Consider the following 17703-nt stretch of genomic DNA (forward strand, 5'->3'; position numbering starts at 1 on the left):
ACCCTTTTATCCATTACCATCTGCTGCTCCCTCCCCACCCCCAGTGACGAGGATAACTATTTTGACTTATAACCACATACATTTGTATTTTCTGTTTTTGAACTTTATGCGGTATAAGTTCATTCACACAGAGTGTATTCTTCTTGAGCCTGATTTCTTTGGGTCAGTATTGTGATTCTCATATCCATATTGTTACATGTAATCATAGTTTGTTCATTTTCACTAATGATACTATTACATTGTATGAATACAGCACAATTTTTCCATTCTACAGTGGATGAACATTTGAGTTGTTTCTCATTTGGTACTTTTGGTGAACGTGTATGTATGCATTCTTTTTGGGTATATATCTAAGAGTAGAATTACTGCTTCACAGCATATGCCATGTTCAACTTTAACAGATACTACCGAAAAGGTTTGCAAACTGTTTGTATCAGTTTATGCTCTACCAGCAGTTTATAAGAACTTTTGTTGATTTCTGTTTTCATAAGTACTTACTATTGCTTTTTCATTTTAGCCATTTCAGTATAGTAGTAGTATCTCATTTTGCTTTAATTTACATTTCCCTGATGACTAATAAAATTGAACATCCTTTCCTGTTTGTTGGCCATTTGAATATGCATGCTCTTTTGTGAAATGCCTGTTCAAGTCTTTTGCCCTTTTTAAAGTTGGGTTGATTATCTTTTTCTCATTGCTTTATAGTTTTTTTTACTGGCTTATTGTGTCATTCTCAATTTCAGGGGAAAACTAAGTAATTTATCTTTAAATAAAATTATCACTGTGGCTTGTTTCTAATTACTGTTCTTTATCAGATTAAGGAAATTTCCTTCTTTTCTGATTAAGAGTTTTTATCATTAATTGGTGCTGATTTGTAAAATGTTTTTTCCACAGCTGTCAAACTGATTATATTCTTTTTGTCCTGTTAATCTGATGAATTACATTGATTGAATTTGCAATATTAATCTACCCCTAAATTTCTGGAATAAATCCCATTTATTTATGATATATTATTATTTTATATCTAATTGAATTTTATCCATTAAAGTTTAAGATTATTGCATCTACTTTCATGAGAAATACTGGCCCATAATTACAAGATAAAGATTTCTTGAAATGTCTTGGTCAGCTATTGATATCAAGATTACTGCCTAAATGACTTTTAAGTGAAAGTGGTAGAAAAAATTCTAATACATTTTTAGAAAATAGTGTGTTTCAGAAATTTGTTGGAAAACTTGTTTCTGGCTAAAGTGACTTGACTTTTTTCAGACCAACTTTGGTATAGACAACATCATTAAAGTATAAGCTGATATGAAAAAATATATAATGTGTTGTATAATTATATACTATATTATATGCTATTTTATATAGTCTATATTATATACTATTTTTATGAAATATATTTGTATAAACATAAAACTTTTAAAGTGTGATTGGTAAAGTGAGCTTGGTGTATGGACTGAGTGGTAATATGGGCATACTAAAAATTGAATCAGTGAGCTAAATGATCAACCTTAGGAATTCCTTCAGTAAGCAGTACAAAAGCACAAAGAGATAAAAATAATATAGTCAGAATTTTAATATCTATCTAATAGGAGTTCTACAAAGAGAAAATGGAAAGGAAATAAGAAAATATTCCTTAAATGAAGAATGATTATATATTTAGATCAAGGGTCAGCAAACTACTTCTGTAAAGGGCAGATAATAAATATTTTAGGCTTTGTAGGCTTTATAGTGTCTGTCACAACTACTCAACTTTACCATGTAGCGCAAAAGCAGCCATAGACAGGAAATGAATGGATGACTATGTTCCAGTAAACTTTTACCTAAAAAACCAAGAGGCTGTCTGAATTACTTCAGATTGGGAAAGCCATCGCATACTCTTGGCAACCCCTAATCTATTTTCTGTCTTCATGGATATACCTATTCTAGATGTTTCATATAAATGGAATCATACGGTATATGGCCTTTTGTATCAGGCTTCTTTCATTTAGCGTGCTTTTAAAGTTCACACACATTGTAGCATGTGTCAGTGCTTATTTCTCTTTATGGCTGAATAAGATTCCATTGTATGGATATGCCACCATTTGTTTATCCATTTGTTCATTTATGAACATTTGGATTATTCTACTTTTTGGCTGTTTGAGTAGTGGTGCTATGAACATTTGTGTATCAATATTTGTTTGAGTATCTGTTTCCAATCTGGGGGGGTTGGAATGCTTAGAATTGTTGGCTCATGTATTAATTATATGTTGCTTTTTGAGGAACTGCCAAACTGTTTTCGACAGCAGCTGCACCATTTTACAGTCCCACCAGCAATGTACAGATGTTCCAGTTTCTCCACGTCATCACCGAAATTCATTTTTTCCCTGTTTTTTAATTATAATGATCCTAGTGGATGTGAGAACAGGAGTTTCTTATAGCTCTATGAGTTCTTATTTAATCGCATAGACAGTTGGAGAAATAAATAATGCAAAAAGTCTCAAGTTAGATACTTAGAACTGCTAGCATATTTATTTAAAGTTTATTTACACATTTGATTATGAGTTGATAGTTTATGGTAGTTAATGATTATTGTCCTAGAATGTCTGCATACTCATTCATATGTATATTTCATTTTTACTCTTTCTTTTAGTTACCTGAGAAGAAAAGGAATAATAATAAATGAAACATCTGCAGTTGTGTATGCTCAGTTACTCACAGGTCGTAAATATCAAATAAATCAAAATGGTGAAGTTCGTCTAGAGAAACAGTGGTCAAAACAAGTTGTTCCTTTTGTTTATCAAACTATTGTCAAGGTAAGTCTATATCAAATTTCAGTTCTATCTTAATGTACACTATTATACACTGTATAATGAAAAGATATATAGACTAATTCAGCAATGTATAATAGAGATTATCATTTAATATAATTTGCAAAATAACTTATTTGTAAGAAGTATTACATGCTCAGACACTCACTATGTGTAGTTAGGAAACTTGTCTTTTGTGCTTTTTTTAAGGACTTAGTCTCTAAAAGAAAAAATCCCAGCATTAACTTATACCCTTGAATTTTATATTTTTATCCTTCAAAAATATTTGCCTTAAGTAATCTCATAAATGTAAAAGGCATTTACTTTTGCATTTATAATCTTAGATATGATAAGAGGACAAAACATGTTTTAAGTATGTAGTTATCCTATAATTTGGGGCATTATAGTGCAGTGTAGGGACTAAGTGACTAAGAGCACTGGCTGCCTGAGTTGAGTTCTTAGCTGCATGACCTTGGACAAGATTCAGCCCTTTCTGTGCCCCAGTTTTCTCATCTATAAAGTGAGGCTAATAATGGTCTCTGCCACAGAGGTTTGTCATGAGAATTAAATGAACTCAATAAATGTGTGAAGCACATAGAAGAGTGCCTGCCATATAACCAGTCAGCAAATTTTAGCTGTTAGCACTATGTAGAAAAATCTTCACATTGACATTTGCAAACGGCATAGTCATAAACCCATAGGAAAAAAACTTGATATGCAATCTATAGAAATTGTGACTAAGATGATTTACTTTTATTTTATGTAGGACATCCGAGCTTTCGACTCCCGTTTCTCCAATATCAAAACATTGGATGATTTGTTTCCTCTGAGAAGTATGGTCTTTATGCTGGGAACTCCCTATTATGGCTGCACTGGAGAAGTTAGTTTCCATTACTGTTACTGATACATTTTTCTCTAGTTTAAAGCAGTTATTTAACTTCTCTTTATTTAGGTTTAAATTAAAATATAATAATGAGGGGAAAAAATAATTTATCCATGTAACTTATGAACACAGTATTTGACTTATATATCTAAAGACTATATATCTGAAACTAAAGACTATATACTTTTAGTCTTGAGCAGATTAGGATCAAGAGGTGGTGTGTTCAATCAAATCCTGATCTCTTTTTTTTTTTTAATCAGTTTTGTTTATTGTAGTGGTATGGATGAAGCAATTTTGAAACTATTTTAGACATGTAATAGGCTTGAGTGAATTTGTAAATGCATTCATATTTAAGGAACTTCGGTTCTTAAATGGAAAAAGGTACATGCAAATATGGAAGGGGAGAAAGCAAGAAAGAACCTACTGGGACAAATTTGGAAGTATTAGTGTGAACTTATGGTTTTTAAAATATGTATATATGTTTGTATATCTATGTATGTGGGCACATGTATATGTGTATGTATATATCCACGTATGCATATGTTTCTATACATACATGTATTTTCTAGCTCTATTTGCTAAAAGGGATAAGAAGCAAAGACAGCTTAGCACAATGACCACATGCACCACCCAGATCTTGACCTCTAATTTCATACCTCACTAAAAGGAACAGGGCATCTCAGAGAAATTGCTGATTCTGGATCTGAGGCAGGGAAGATACAAGATGAACCTGGAACATCTTGTTATGCCAGAAAGTAAGGAGGTGCTCAGAAGAATGGTGGGAGTATGTCATGTAAACATAGGAACCAGGTTGAGGATACTACCACTGCCCAAATCTTGGATACTTTGAGAGATAAAATAATTAAATTCAGTAATGAATTATAAACCATTGGGGGAAAAACAGGAATTCATGATTCCATAGTGACAGTGAAAATATAAATAGGGAAAGGAAGGGCTGTTGTCTCTAGTAGCATGTAAGAAGTAAATTTGGAGAGAGTGCTGCAGTTGAAAAACTGTTGTGCAACCACTATGATAAAGATTCAGTCATGTAAGAATCATCTTTGGGAACTAAATCTAGGGTGAATTTTTTTTTTTTTTTTTTTAATCAGGAGCAGGATATTTGCATGGTCTTAGAATTTCTCCTCCAGACTATTAGCTGCAAGGGAAACAAAAACTGTAATTATGAAGGAAAAAAATTGAGCAACATCTTGATGGTATAATCAAAGTTAACATTGCATTAAAGGACAGACAAACATTGTGTACCTCCAGATGTAATACCCTTCGGAGGACACATCACATATGCGGTATTCTGGCTGTGAATGTATTACCATAACCTAATTATGTGGAAGCATCAAACAAACCCAAAATGAGGAACTGGTTTTTTGTTTTTGTTTTTTTTACAAAGGTAGGTTGGAAAGGGAGGGACAAATTATATTCTTCAAAATGTAAATGTTGGCTGGGTATGGTGGCTCGCTCCTGTAATCCCAGCACTTTGGGAGGCCAAGATAGGCAATCACTTGAGGCCAGGAGTTCAAGACCAGGCTGACCAACACAGCGACACCTCATCTCCACTAAAATTGTAAAAATTAGCCGGGTATGGTGACATATGCATGTAATCCCAGATACTTGGGAGGCTGAAAATGAGAATTGCTTGAACCTGGGAGACAGGTTGTAGTGAGCTGAGATGATACCGCTGCACTCCAGCCTGGATGACACAGCAAGACTCTGTTAAAAAAAAAAAAAGCAATAACTTAAAAGATCAGTGTCGTAAAAGCAAAGAAAGGCAGTGGATACATTTTAGATTAAAGGATGCTAAAGAGATAGGACAGTTAAATGCAGTATCTGATCCTAGTCTGGATCTTGTAATAAAGGAAGAAAATAGTTCTATAAAGGACATTATTAGGTCAACTGACAAAACTGGAATATGGATGGTAGCTTAGATAAAAGTATTATGTCAATGTAAATTTATATACTTAATAACTGTACTGTGATTCTATAGTAAAATATCTATCTTAGGAAATATACACTGAAATATTTAGAGGTCAGGGATATGATATATGTAATATATACTCAAGGGGTTCAGAAAGATAACTGTGTATAGGTAAATACACAGTACACAAATGTTAAAGGCATTTGTTTTACAATGCTAATAACAAAAGGTGAATCTGGATAAATTTTCTTTCTTTTTTTTTTTTGAGACAGAGTCTTGCTCTATTACCCAGGGTAGAATGCAGTGGCACAATCTGGGCTCACTGCAACCTCCACTTTTTTTTTTTTTTTTTTGCAACTTTTTGGTACTTTGAAATTATTTGCAAGTAAAAACTTAATTTAAAAAAGAATGATTGGGCCAAGCACAGTGGTATGCACCTGTAATCCCAGCACATTGGGAGGCCAAGGCGAGGGGCAGGGATTGGTTGAGCCCAGGAGTTTGAGACCAGCCTGGGCAACATGGCTAAATTCCATCTCTGCAAATAATTGAGCTTAGTGGTGCACACCTGTAGCTCCAGCTACTTGAGAGGCTGAGGTGGGAAGATTGTTTGAGCCCAGGAAACCAAGGCTGCAGCAAGTCGGCAAGCCGTGATAGTGCCACTGCACTCCAACCTAGATGACAGAGCAAGACCCTGTTGCCAAAAAAAAAAAAAATGGCCAGGTGCAGTGGCTTCCACCTATTATCTTACCACTTTGGGGAGACCAAGGCAGGAATATTACTTGAGCCCAAGAGTTCAAGGTTGCAGTGAGCTGTGATCTACCACTTTAGCCTGAATGACAGAGTGAGATCCTGTCTACAGCCATACTACCCTGAACACACCTGATCTCGTCTAACAGAGTGAAATCCTGTCGAAAAGAAAACAAAAGAAGAAAAAAGAAATTAACAAGCATTAAAGCAATGATACAGTGACTCAAATTTACAGTATTGTAGATCCTGTCTCAAAAGAAGTTAACCATTAAAGCAATGATACAGTGACTCACATTTACAGTATTTTCATACCCACTTAACAAATTTCAAGAGAATTTCTACTATCCAACTTGTCATACTGTATTTCAAAAATAATAGTGTTTAAATAAATTAAAAAATAAAATGTACTGGAAGAGACTATACTGTGATTTTTTTTTCTTCTAAGGTGCAGGATTCAGGTGACGTGATTACAGAAGGTAGGATTCGTGTGATTTTCAGCATTCCATGTGAACCCAATCTTGATGCTTTAATACAGAACCAGCATGTGAGTACAGTAGTTTGTATCGTTGCATTTAGAATTGATAATCTTAAAATATTAGGATATTTTAAGAATTTTGAATTTATTTTTTTATTTTGATTTTATTTCAGATATTTTATTTAATACTGATTAGATTCTCTCTCCCAGTTGCAGCTACTGTTTAAAAATAAGTGTGAAATCTGTGCTCAAAACTTCATGTACATCTTTGTGGGGGGAAATCACTGATATCCAATTATTAATCCATAGTGATTGTTATGGATTATTGTGTTCAAGCTTACAAGATGCACATTGATTAGCACACTCTCTGGGAATAGATTTAGGTGTTTTAAACCTTTCATAATAATTCAGAGCCTGCATTTTTAGTTGCAAGTGACAAATGGCCTTTCTGCAAAGGCTGTATGTATCCACTCAGCTAAGAATGAACAGTCTCAATCCTAAAGAATATTGGAAAAATGCATTTAAGTTAACAGCATCTTTTTCAGGACTTTCTCACCAAAAAATTCCACTGGCTTGCTTTTCTCCTGTTAAAACAGAGGGAAGGTTCTGATATTTGTCATTTGTTCTTATTGATTGGTTGGATAATTAACTTAGCTAAAATTAATTCACAGTCAACTAGCTATTGCTACTTAGGCTTTTTTTTCCCCCACTAATAGTAAAATGTAAAGCTTTATATCCTGTGAAATGAATTTAAGGCATTACATATCAGCACACCCATGAGGAAACTTTATGTATGGAAGACAGTCATCCCTAAAATCTTACCATCTGGTGCCATTTGAAGAACAAATTTAGACAGCATAGTCAGGAAACCAGGAGAGTGACTCATTAAATAAAGTAGCTGGAGATTTGTACTGGGAATCAGTGAAGGTTAAAGAACTTGTGTTCCTTCTTTCCTGGCTTTTTTAGATCTCAAAGAGCCTGTCCTCTTGTATAGTAGTATACAGTGTTGATGGGCATGCCTTCTCCAGTTTGGTTTCTTTCTCTTTACATACGTTTAACTTTCACTCCAGCTGCCTTCTTTTTCTACCGCAACATTCTCAGCTACTTATTTTATATTTTCTAGGATGTTTGTGATGGTTTTAATGAATTTTAAATTATAACAAAACCCATTATTTCTCAAAAGGAGTACTATTGGCCATTTGGGCAGGACAGTTATGTATTAAATAAAACTGTTTTGTATATGGCAGGACAGTTGGCATCTTTGGCTCAAGGGCATTAAGTACTAGTAGCCCATGCCAGTTATGGTAATTAAATGTGCCTCTACACATTTCTAAATGCATGTTAGAAAAGTGTTGCTACTTATGTTTGAGACCTACTACCTTAATTCTTTGAACTCTTCTGGAAAGCATACTTGATTTGTATTAGATTATTGCTCAATCTGATTATGTTCTTAAGTACGTTTTATTGTTATGTACATGATGTTAGGAGTATATGGCAGTTTATCCTAGTTAGTATTGGATTCATCAGTCATTTGCTTCCTGTTTAAATATATGATCTGTTACTTGCTTTTTTTAATGTGACAATATATTTTCTTCCCTTAAGTATATAAATTAAGGTTACATTTCATTGACTGTATTAATTATGGATCTATACATGCTTGTATATTTTCATATGATAGTAAATATTAGGGGAAAAGAATATTACTTGTATCCATATATGAAGGACACTTTTAGTTTTTCTCAGTAGCAACTATTTTGATGATGTACCTATTTTTTAATTCAGTCTAGTAATTATTGAGGCCTCATTTTGTCCCAAGTACTTTGCTAGGCCCTACTTGGAATATGAAAATTAGTAGAAACAAAAACAAACAAAAAAGTTGCCTGTGGAGTTTGCCATTTAGTACTTACAGTAGAGTTTATTTCTTAAGACAGTTTCACAAACTGTATATTTCCTCCCCCCTTTTATCCATCCTTGGGAATTCTGTCCTTTAAGGAGAAAGAGAGAGGAGCAGAAAAATTCTGCCTACAGATCCTTTCAAAAAAAAGGGGAAATGGATCTAAGTGAAAATCCTTATATTGCCACAATCCAATGGTTAGTGATGTCTTGATTATCTCCAGATTTTAAAGGTAAAGAAATAACGTTTAATGTAAACTTGTGTTTCCATAATTGACCTTTTTGTTTTTATATTTAAAGAAATATTCTATAAAGTACAACCCAGGATATGTGTTGGCCAGTCGCCTTGGAGTGAGTGGATACCTTGTTTCAAGGTTTACAGGAAGTATTTTTATTGGAAGAGGATCTAGGAGAAAGTAAGTTTATGTTAGAGAAATTTACTTAAAGTGGCAGAAAAATTAAATGATAAAGATTAAATGCTTAATATTTCAGTATTTATTTTCTTATTAATTGCTCTGAATTGTCTTAAAATTGTGCATAAATTTCTCTGATGGTAATCTTTCATCTGAATGGCACATGTTTTAGGTGGTTGGAAAAGACAGTTCTTATTTTTTAGCAGCTAATAAATTGAACCTTGAAAAAAGGTATCAGAGGGTGTGTGTGAACCTCAGTAGAATATTTCCTTGCATCTTGTTATTTCATTTTCCTCTATAGTTACATAATTTATTTACATGCTTTGTTAACTTGGGTTTTGAAGCTTTTCTTCTAGTTTTTCAATTACTGCTACTTTGGAAATAACCATAATAACTAAAATATAGAAGAATAATCAAAACTGAGCTTTTCTAAGAATTGAAAGCAAAACTTTTTATTCCTTGAACAACATTTTAAAACGTGTGTGTGTGTGTGTGTGTGTGTGTGTGTGTGTGTGTGTGCGTGCGCACGTGCGTGCATGTGTGGTTTAAATTCAGCCCTCATGGAGACCATAAAGCAAATGTGGGTTTAAATCTCAAATTCAACAAGAAAAATGAGGAGGTACCTGGATATACCAAGAAAGTTGGAAGTGAATGGATGTATTCATCTGCAGCAGAACAACTTCTGGCAGAGTACTTAGAGAGGTAAGTACCTAATAAGATCCTCGTAGTCATCCAGAATCTTAGGAAAATACTGTTTATTTTTTTGCTTACATTAGTTTTAGTGGACAAATATTTCCATTAGTAAAATCTGGCATATGTTACATGTAAACTTAATTTTGCATCATGGATTATCATAGCCACTAGCTAAAATTGAGTAGAAAAATGCCATATTATTAAAAAGAAAATATGTAATGAGAATTGGCCTCCTTAGTTAAAATTTTTCTTAACTTACTATCATAAATTGTTCATTCACTACTTTGCATACCTGTGTCAGCACTGAGAGGACTGATATGGATAAACAAAGCTCTTAGCATAGTGGATTTTTTCTGATTCTTAGAACTTTGTAGCTACACAGGTTACTATTTTAGAAGTATTGAATTTTATTGCTGAAATTATCAAGGAAATCAGCAAGTCAGCTCATACCAAAAGTGAGAAAGCCAAGTACCAAGATTCACTGAGTTACTACTGACAAAGACTTACAGGAAGTATGTTTTCATCTGATTCATAATTTAATGTTTTTTCCATTATTTCACTGGTCTCTAACCTTATATTTGAAGATCTCTTTATTAGTTTCCTAGGGCTCCTATAACAAAGTACCACAAACTGGGTGGTTTAAACAACAGAAATTTATTGTCTCAACCAGTTCTGGTGACCAAAAGTCCAAAATCAAGATATTGCAGGACAATGGTGGTCCCTCTGAAGGCACTAGGGAAGCACCTCTGTTCTACCTTCTCATAGCCTTATATATTCTTTGGCTTGTAGATGCATCTCTCCAGTCCTCCGTGTTCATGTGATGTTCTTACTGGGTGTCTCACATCATCTTTCATCTCTGTATGTCTGTCTCTGTGTCTTAATTTCCCCTTTTTATAAGAATACCAGTCAGATCAAAGCCCGTGCTAATGACCACATTTTGTTTGACTGCCTCTACTAAAAACCCTATTTCCAAATAAAGTCACATTCCATAACTTCTGAGTGGGGCAGGACGCAATTCAATCCCATATTACCATCTGGAAATTTAGATTGTTTCTTCTGTTCACTTTCTTATTTCTTTAAAAGGTCATGTTTAAACTACTTTTTCTTAATTTTTCAACTTGATATATTTATGGATTTCCTACTGTGAGTGGCTTTCCTACCCTGAGCTTCAGTTTTCTTTGACTTCTACCACTCTGGATTCCCTCACACACATATTTCCTCTCTCACTAAAGTTTTATCAAGATTTTTTATTAAATATGTATTAAAGGTTTACTTCCTTAAGATGAAGTAAATGTTCACAGCTGGACGTTATGGAGTTTTTTTTTTTTTTTTTTTTCTTGAGACGGAGTCTTGCTCTGCCGCCGGGCTGGAGTGCACTGGCCAGATCTCAGCTCACTGCAAGCTCCGCCTCCCGGGTTTCCGCCATTCTCCTGCCTCAGCCTCCCGAGTAGCTGGGACTACAGGCGCCCGCCACCTCCCCCGGCTAGTTTTTTTGTATTTTTAGTAGAGACGGGGTTTCACCGTGTTAGCCAGGATGGTCTCGATCTCCTGACCTCGTGATCCGCCCGTCTCGGCCTCCCAAAGTGCTGGGATTACAGGCTTGAGCCACCGCGCCCGGCCGACATTATGGAGTATTAAGATTACAGTTTATTTCTTGTACACATTATTTTCTCTGCTTTTTTTTCATTTGCTTCTTATCTATATTCACATAACAAATTCTTTGCCATAACTGTTTACAGTGTGGTCAAACAGATCAGGTGATCGCTCAGTTCCATTTTCCTCTTGGAGACTTCTTTTAAAACCTCTGTCTTCCTGCTTCAGTTTGAACTGATTGCTCTCTACGGCTGTTGTGCAGCTCTCATTCTGCAGTTTCCCGCTGCTGTTATCCTAGGAATTCAGTTCTCTTCACCAGTCTGCCATATAGGATTCCTTCATTTTCTGACCCTCATGCCTCACTCTTTCTGATTTATATCTCCATTTTGATAGAGCACTTACTCCAATAGCTTCCTGAGAAAACTTGCATGTCTGGAGATGTCTTTATTCTTCTCCTACACTTGATTGATAGTTTGCCTGGGTGTAGAATCCTAGATTGGAGATTATTTTCCCTCAGAATTTTGTTTTTGTTTTTGTTTTTGTTTTGTTTTGTTTGAGACAGAGTCTCACTCTGTCACCCAGGCTGGTGTGCAGTGGCACAATCTCGGCTAACTGCAACCTCTGCCTCTCCAGTTTAAGTGATTCTCCTGCCTCAGCCTCCTGAGTAGCTGGGATTACAGGCACCTGGCACCATGCCCGGCTAAATTTTGTATTTTTTTCTAGTAGAGATGGGGTTTTACCATGTTAGTTTCAAACCCCTGACCTCAAGTGATCTGTCTGCCTTGGCCTCCCAAAGTGCTGGGATTACAGGTGTGAGCCGCCATAGTTGGCCTTCCCTCAGAATTTTGAAACCACTGTTCAATTCTCTTCTCGTTTCCATATTGCTGTTGATAAATCCTGTGCCATTCTGATTCTGAATTTCTGTATGTGATCTGTTTTCATTTTCTGAAATATTTTTAGCACCTTTCATTTATTGGTGCTTTTTAATAATGTGAGGATGTGTGCCTTGGTATGGATCTTTTTTCTTCCCTTCTCCTGTTCAGCTCTTTCAGACTTGAAACTGATGCCCTTCCATTCTGAGAAACTTTCTTGTATTATTTCTTTGATAATTTTTTCCTCACTATATTTTTCCTGCTTTCTATTTCTGGGAATCCTTTTAGTTAAATCTTAGATCGTCTGGATTGATCCTCTTAGTTTTATCTCGCCTCATCCACTTCCTATATCGTTATACTTCTTTTCTACTCTGGGAAATTCATTCAGCTTTATTGTTTATCATTTAAAATTTATATTTGATTTAATCGTTTTAATTTTTAAAAGTGTGTCCTTATTCTCTGGCTATATATAGCATCTTGTTCTTACAGTGAATGGAATATCTTCATTTATTTCTCTGAAGATAATTCTAGGATTTTTCCTTCTATTTTTTGTGTTTTCTGTTTTCTCTAATTGCTTTTTTACCTCCTGTTTGATTTAGTCTCTCTTTCAATGTTAAAGTTTTGTTGTTGTTGTTCTTGTCTGGTGATTCTTTGATATCCAATTATATTTAAGAATGAGGCACTAAATAGCTGATTGGAAATTTAGTGTACTTAGGTGGGGCTTATCAGGTGGATCAGGAGGGACTTTGCCTATTTCTACAGAGGACCTTCTAGTATCACTACCTCCATGTTTATCTTTTCTTTCTCTGAGAGTTGGCCTCCAGCCTTTTCCTTGGCAGTGGATAGAAATGTAGTGGATTAAACTGATTGCCAGTATTCTGGAAGTTAACCAGGGAAAGAAGGTTTCATTACCAAGTGGATACTGTGATACACCTCCCAGATCACTTTTCAAGACTGAAAGACCTATTCCCTTGCAGCAGGAATGCTGCTTTCTGACAGCCCTGAGCTGTGAGCCCTCTTCAGTAATTGCCTGGATGAAGATAACTGCCTCACCTAAAGTTACTTTCCCTTCCCACAACCGCCACAAATCAATGCCTGATCTATAAGGAGGTGTAGAAGCCCAGACACTCTGATTGCCCCAATTCATGGCAAGTCTGAAGGGCCATTCCCAGTTTGAGATCTTTTTGCGGCTGGCCAAGGAATTCATTGAGAATTAGTCACAACGCAACCTCTTCCCGTGCCCAATTCTGCTTTCTTCCTCTCCCTTCCCTTCCACTGGTGTTGATCACACAAGCACTCCCTACTAAACTTTCTGCATGCTTATCTCCATCCCAGAGTCCATTCCTAGAGACCTTATGCTTCCTATTGACACATGGTATAGTATTTATGCTTTCATTAATTCCCTGTTTTCACTATAACACCTGTCCTCTCCTCCTTATGCCTTCCTCACCCCCAAGTCCCTGTGACTGGTATACACAAGGCTAGAGTATCAATTTGACCTCTCTAAAATATACGCTACAGGTCATATGCTGGGGTGGTAGGCAGGCAACCACATGACAGTATAACTGCTTGTTATACAAACTTTAAATCTCACTAAACCTCACCCCACACTTTCAAATGTACCTGGAACCTATAATTCCTGAACTTTTTCAGAGTGTTCTGTGTTTTAAATCAACTTGCTGCTTATTGACTTCCCCCACCAGTAGTTCAGGATTCAACTTATTCCTGTCTGTCAAATCAGATAACATTCATTCATCCAGTTTCCAATTTCTAAAATTTTAACAGGTTATATATGCCACCAGATGCTGTGCTTCGTTTTTCGTCTGTCTCTCTAGGTCTATGCTCTTTTTTTTTTTAACTATATTGTCATTTTAATGGATTGGAGAGGGATGGAAGATAAGCACATATGTTCAATTTGCTATGTGTATCCAAAAGTCTTGCACCCTTCAGAAAGAAATGGAGTTTTGAGGATTATCAGAAAACGCTTTTAATCTGTTTTAATTTATTGTATTGTGGAGTGCTCTAGTTTTGTTGTGAAAATTAGAAAACCTATAGATACCATTTTTGTCTATCAGCTGTCATTATAATGAAAGAGGGTAAAGATAGTAATTGAAGTTTATTATAAGTTTATGACTTGAACTTTAGCCAGTGGGAGTTTTTTGAGGGCTTAGGAGTACTCTGACTTACCAGTCTTACACTTTCTATCGCTTTTAATAATATCCCTTATTAGTATTATAATAGTCCTCAATAAGCTTTATATGTCTCTTTAGGATCTGAAATTATTACGTAGGAAGTTTATCTGAAGTTAACCATATGTATTTTAAGACAATATTTTTGTTTGTTTGACCAGAGCTCCGGAACTATTTAGCTATATAGCCAAAAATAGCCAAGAGGATGTATTCTATGAAGATGACATTTGGCCTGGAGAAAATGAGAATGGGTAAGCAAGATTTATGGTATTTATTTCCTCATAGTTCGGTTGAGTGTTTTCAATGACAAGTACAGCCAGCTGGTTTGTCAAGAATTTCATATTACTTTTTTTTTTTTTGAGACAGATTCTTACTCTGTTGCCCAGGCTAGAATGCAGTGGCTCAAACACGGCTCACTTCAGCCTTGATTACCTGGACTCAAACAATCCTCCACCTCAGCCTCCTAAGTAGCTGGGTCTGTAGGCGTATGCCTCCACATTTGACTAATTTTTTTTTAAAATTTTTTGTAGAGACGGGGTCTCATCATGTTGCCCAGGCTGGTCTCAAACTCCTGGGCTCAGGCCATGCTCCTTGGCCTCCCAAAGTGCTGGGATTACAGGCGTGTCTTATTACTTCTTTTTGGTTTTTGTTTTGTTTTGTTTTTGCATTGTTTCATTTTTGCTTTAAGAGCTTAACAAATTTTCTTTCATTTCTATCAACAAATACTTTTAAACTAATCTTTTTGTGTGTCTTTTAATTACTAAGAGGTAATATGTCCTTATTTGTATTAGATTTATAATTAGTCCCAATTAAGTTCAGTACTAATTATTAGTGATAGAAGTTTGATGTCTTTTATCATTTATGGCCCTGAGAAAGTTTTAATCAAATTTTAAAAATTACTGTTTTTGCTTTAGTGCTGAGAAAGTTCAAGAAATTATTACTTGGCTAAAAGGACATCCTGTCAGTACTTTATCTCGTTCTTCTTGTGATTTACAAATTCTGGATGCAGCTATTGTTGAGAAAATTGAGGAAGAAGTCGAAAAGTGCAAGGTACTAACTTTCAGTAACCAAGATTATTGATGAGATTTGGAATTAAATGGACTATACTTTACAACTAATTCATTTGTGTTTCAACCAAATAAAACATATGCTTAGTGATTCTAATTAGTATCAGATAATCCCATAATTTTAAAAAGTTCTAACCGTTTACAGTAGCTATTAGTAGCCAATAGTGTTATACCAAATTTATATTGTATAACACTAATATGTTAATGGCTCCATTAGCCATTATAACTAATGATAAACTTATAAAATTATATTTTCAACGTACAAAAGCCATAGCATTTAAATTTTATGCCCTTGTAGTGTTTCCAATATTGAGAATTAATATTTTGTGATTTTAGTTACAATAGAAAGTTTGAGAATAAGGTTAATAATCTCCTATGTCTTCCTGTTCTAACTGCAATCTTTTTTTTTTTGTTTTTGTTTTTGTTTTTGTTTTTGTTTTTTTCTTTGAGACAGAGTCTCTCTCTGTTGCCCAGGCTGGAGTGCAGTGGCACAATCTCGGCTCACTGCAACCTCCGCCTCCCAGGTTCAAGCAAATTCTCCTGCCTCAGCCTCCCGAGTAGCTGGGATTACAGGTGCCTGCCACCATGCCCAGCTAATTTTTGTATTTTTTAGTAGAGATGGTGTTTCGCCATGTTGGCCGGGCTGGTCTTGAACTCCTGACCTCAGGTGATCCTCTCGCCTCGGCCTCACAAAGTGCTGGGATTACAGGCGTGAGTTGCCATGCCTGGCCTCTAACTACATTCTTTAAGGACACAGTTCATCTTTTTGTAGCACAAAAAAATTTAATTGACTTTTGACAATCAATTCTAAAATGTACTCCTGTTTTTGTTTTTGTTTTTGTTTTTTTTTGAGACAGAGTCTCACTCTGTCACCCAGGCTGGAGTGAAGTGGCGCGATCTCGGCTCACTGCAACCTCCGCCTCCCATACTCAAGCGATTCTCCTGCCTCAGCCTCCCGAGTAGCTGGGATTACAGGTACCTGCTCCCACGCCCAGCTAATTTTTGTGTTTTTTAGTAGAGATGGAGTTTTGCCATGTTGACAAGGCTGGTCTTGAACTCCTGACCTCAGGTGATCCACCCGCCTCAGCCTCCCAAAGTGCTGGGATTACAGCCGTGAGCCACCGTGCCCAGCCTAAAATGTGCTTTTCTTACTCATACACTCATTGAGTTACTAAAAATTTTTGAAATCCCTTGATCTCTCCTATTTCTTACGTCTTGCTTTCTTTTACGGAGTAAACTTTTATAGTAGAGTTGTGTATTTTATCTATAGAAAATGAATTATTTTGCCTTTTTCAACTTTTTATTTCATTTTTCACAAATTTGCCCTTTGTATTAAAATGCTGTTGCTTTGCCAATACGGCGTTCTCTTGTTTGAACTAATTACAGAATAAGTTAAGAACTGGGCTCTGGAGCTGTCTCCCCTAACACCCTGAGTTTGAATTGGTTTTTCAATATTAATAGCCTTTGGCAAGATACTTAACCTTTCCTTCCATACCTCTGTTTCCTCATAGGTAAAATGAGAATAAAATAGTACCTGCCTTAGAGTGTCCTCAAAAAGATTAACTGAATTAGTACTGAGTAAACTACTTCTAATAATGCCTAGCTATTATTAATGCCTAATAATGCTTAGATGCTTTTATTATTTTTTAAATTATCCTATCACACACTGAAGAGCCGTGATTATCGTCTAGCAAATCACCACTAGATGACTCTTTTTCTCTTTAGGAAAAAATATAAGGCTCAGAGCCAAGAGTTTAATTTTTGAAAGGTCATTGATATTCAGCTGAGGATAGAAAGCTTGTATTTCTTTTTAATTGCCTTTCAGTGTAGAGTGAAATCAGTTTGTTCAGCATCATTTTTGAGGTAAGTTTTCCAGTTAACAAATCTTTAAAACCTTAAGCCCTCCCACCCCCAGTTTTAACCCATTTGGATTCAGAGCTTTCTAAAATGTTTCACACATTTTCCCTTTACTTTAAAAATGGAAGATACATATACAACGTTTTAGTCTATTATTTTGATTAGATTTTTTTTTTTTTTTTTGAGACGGAGTCTCGCTGTGTCTCAACCCCCAGTTTTAACCCATTTGGATTCAGAGCTTTCTAAAATGTTTCACACATTTTCCCTTTACTTTAAAAATGGAAGATACATATACAACGTTT

The 17703-nt window shown here is 35.4% G+C and overlaps 1 protein-coding gene across 2 annotated transcripts in view; it reads left to right on the forward strand.

Moving 5' to 3' along the window:
- XRN1 (5'-3' exoribonuclease 1) overlaps window positions 1–17703 on the forward strand; it is a 132862-nt gene that overhangs the window by 53595 nt on the left and 61564 nt on the right. For both annotated transcript variants that reach the window (XM_011958084.1, XM_011958083.1), the window contains exons 21-27: window positions 2633–2795; window positions 3556–3669; window positions 6795–6893; window positions 9018–9133; window positions 9686–9832; window positions 14639–14728; window positions 15392–15527. In XM_011958084.1, the coding sequence (XP_011813474.1) occupies window positions 2633–2795; window positions 3556–3669; window positions 6795–6893; window positions 9018–9133; window positions 9686–9832; window positions 14639–14728; window positions 15392–15527 (865 nt within the window). The remainder of the gene's footprint in view (window positions 1–2632; window positions 2796–3555; window positions 3670–6794; window positions 6894–9017; window positions 9134–9685; window positions 9833–14638; window positions 14729–15391; window positions 15528–17703) is intronic.

Source organism: Colobus angolensis, unplaced genomic scaffold (assembly GCF_000951035.1).
Source record: "Colobus angolensis palliatus isolate OR3802 unplaced genomic scaffold, Cang.pa_1.0 Scaffold46, whole genome shotgun sequence".
Classification (NCBI taxonomy): domain Eukaryota; kingdom Metazoa; phylum Chordata; class Mammalia; order Primates; family Cercopithecidae; genus Colobus; species Colobus angolensis.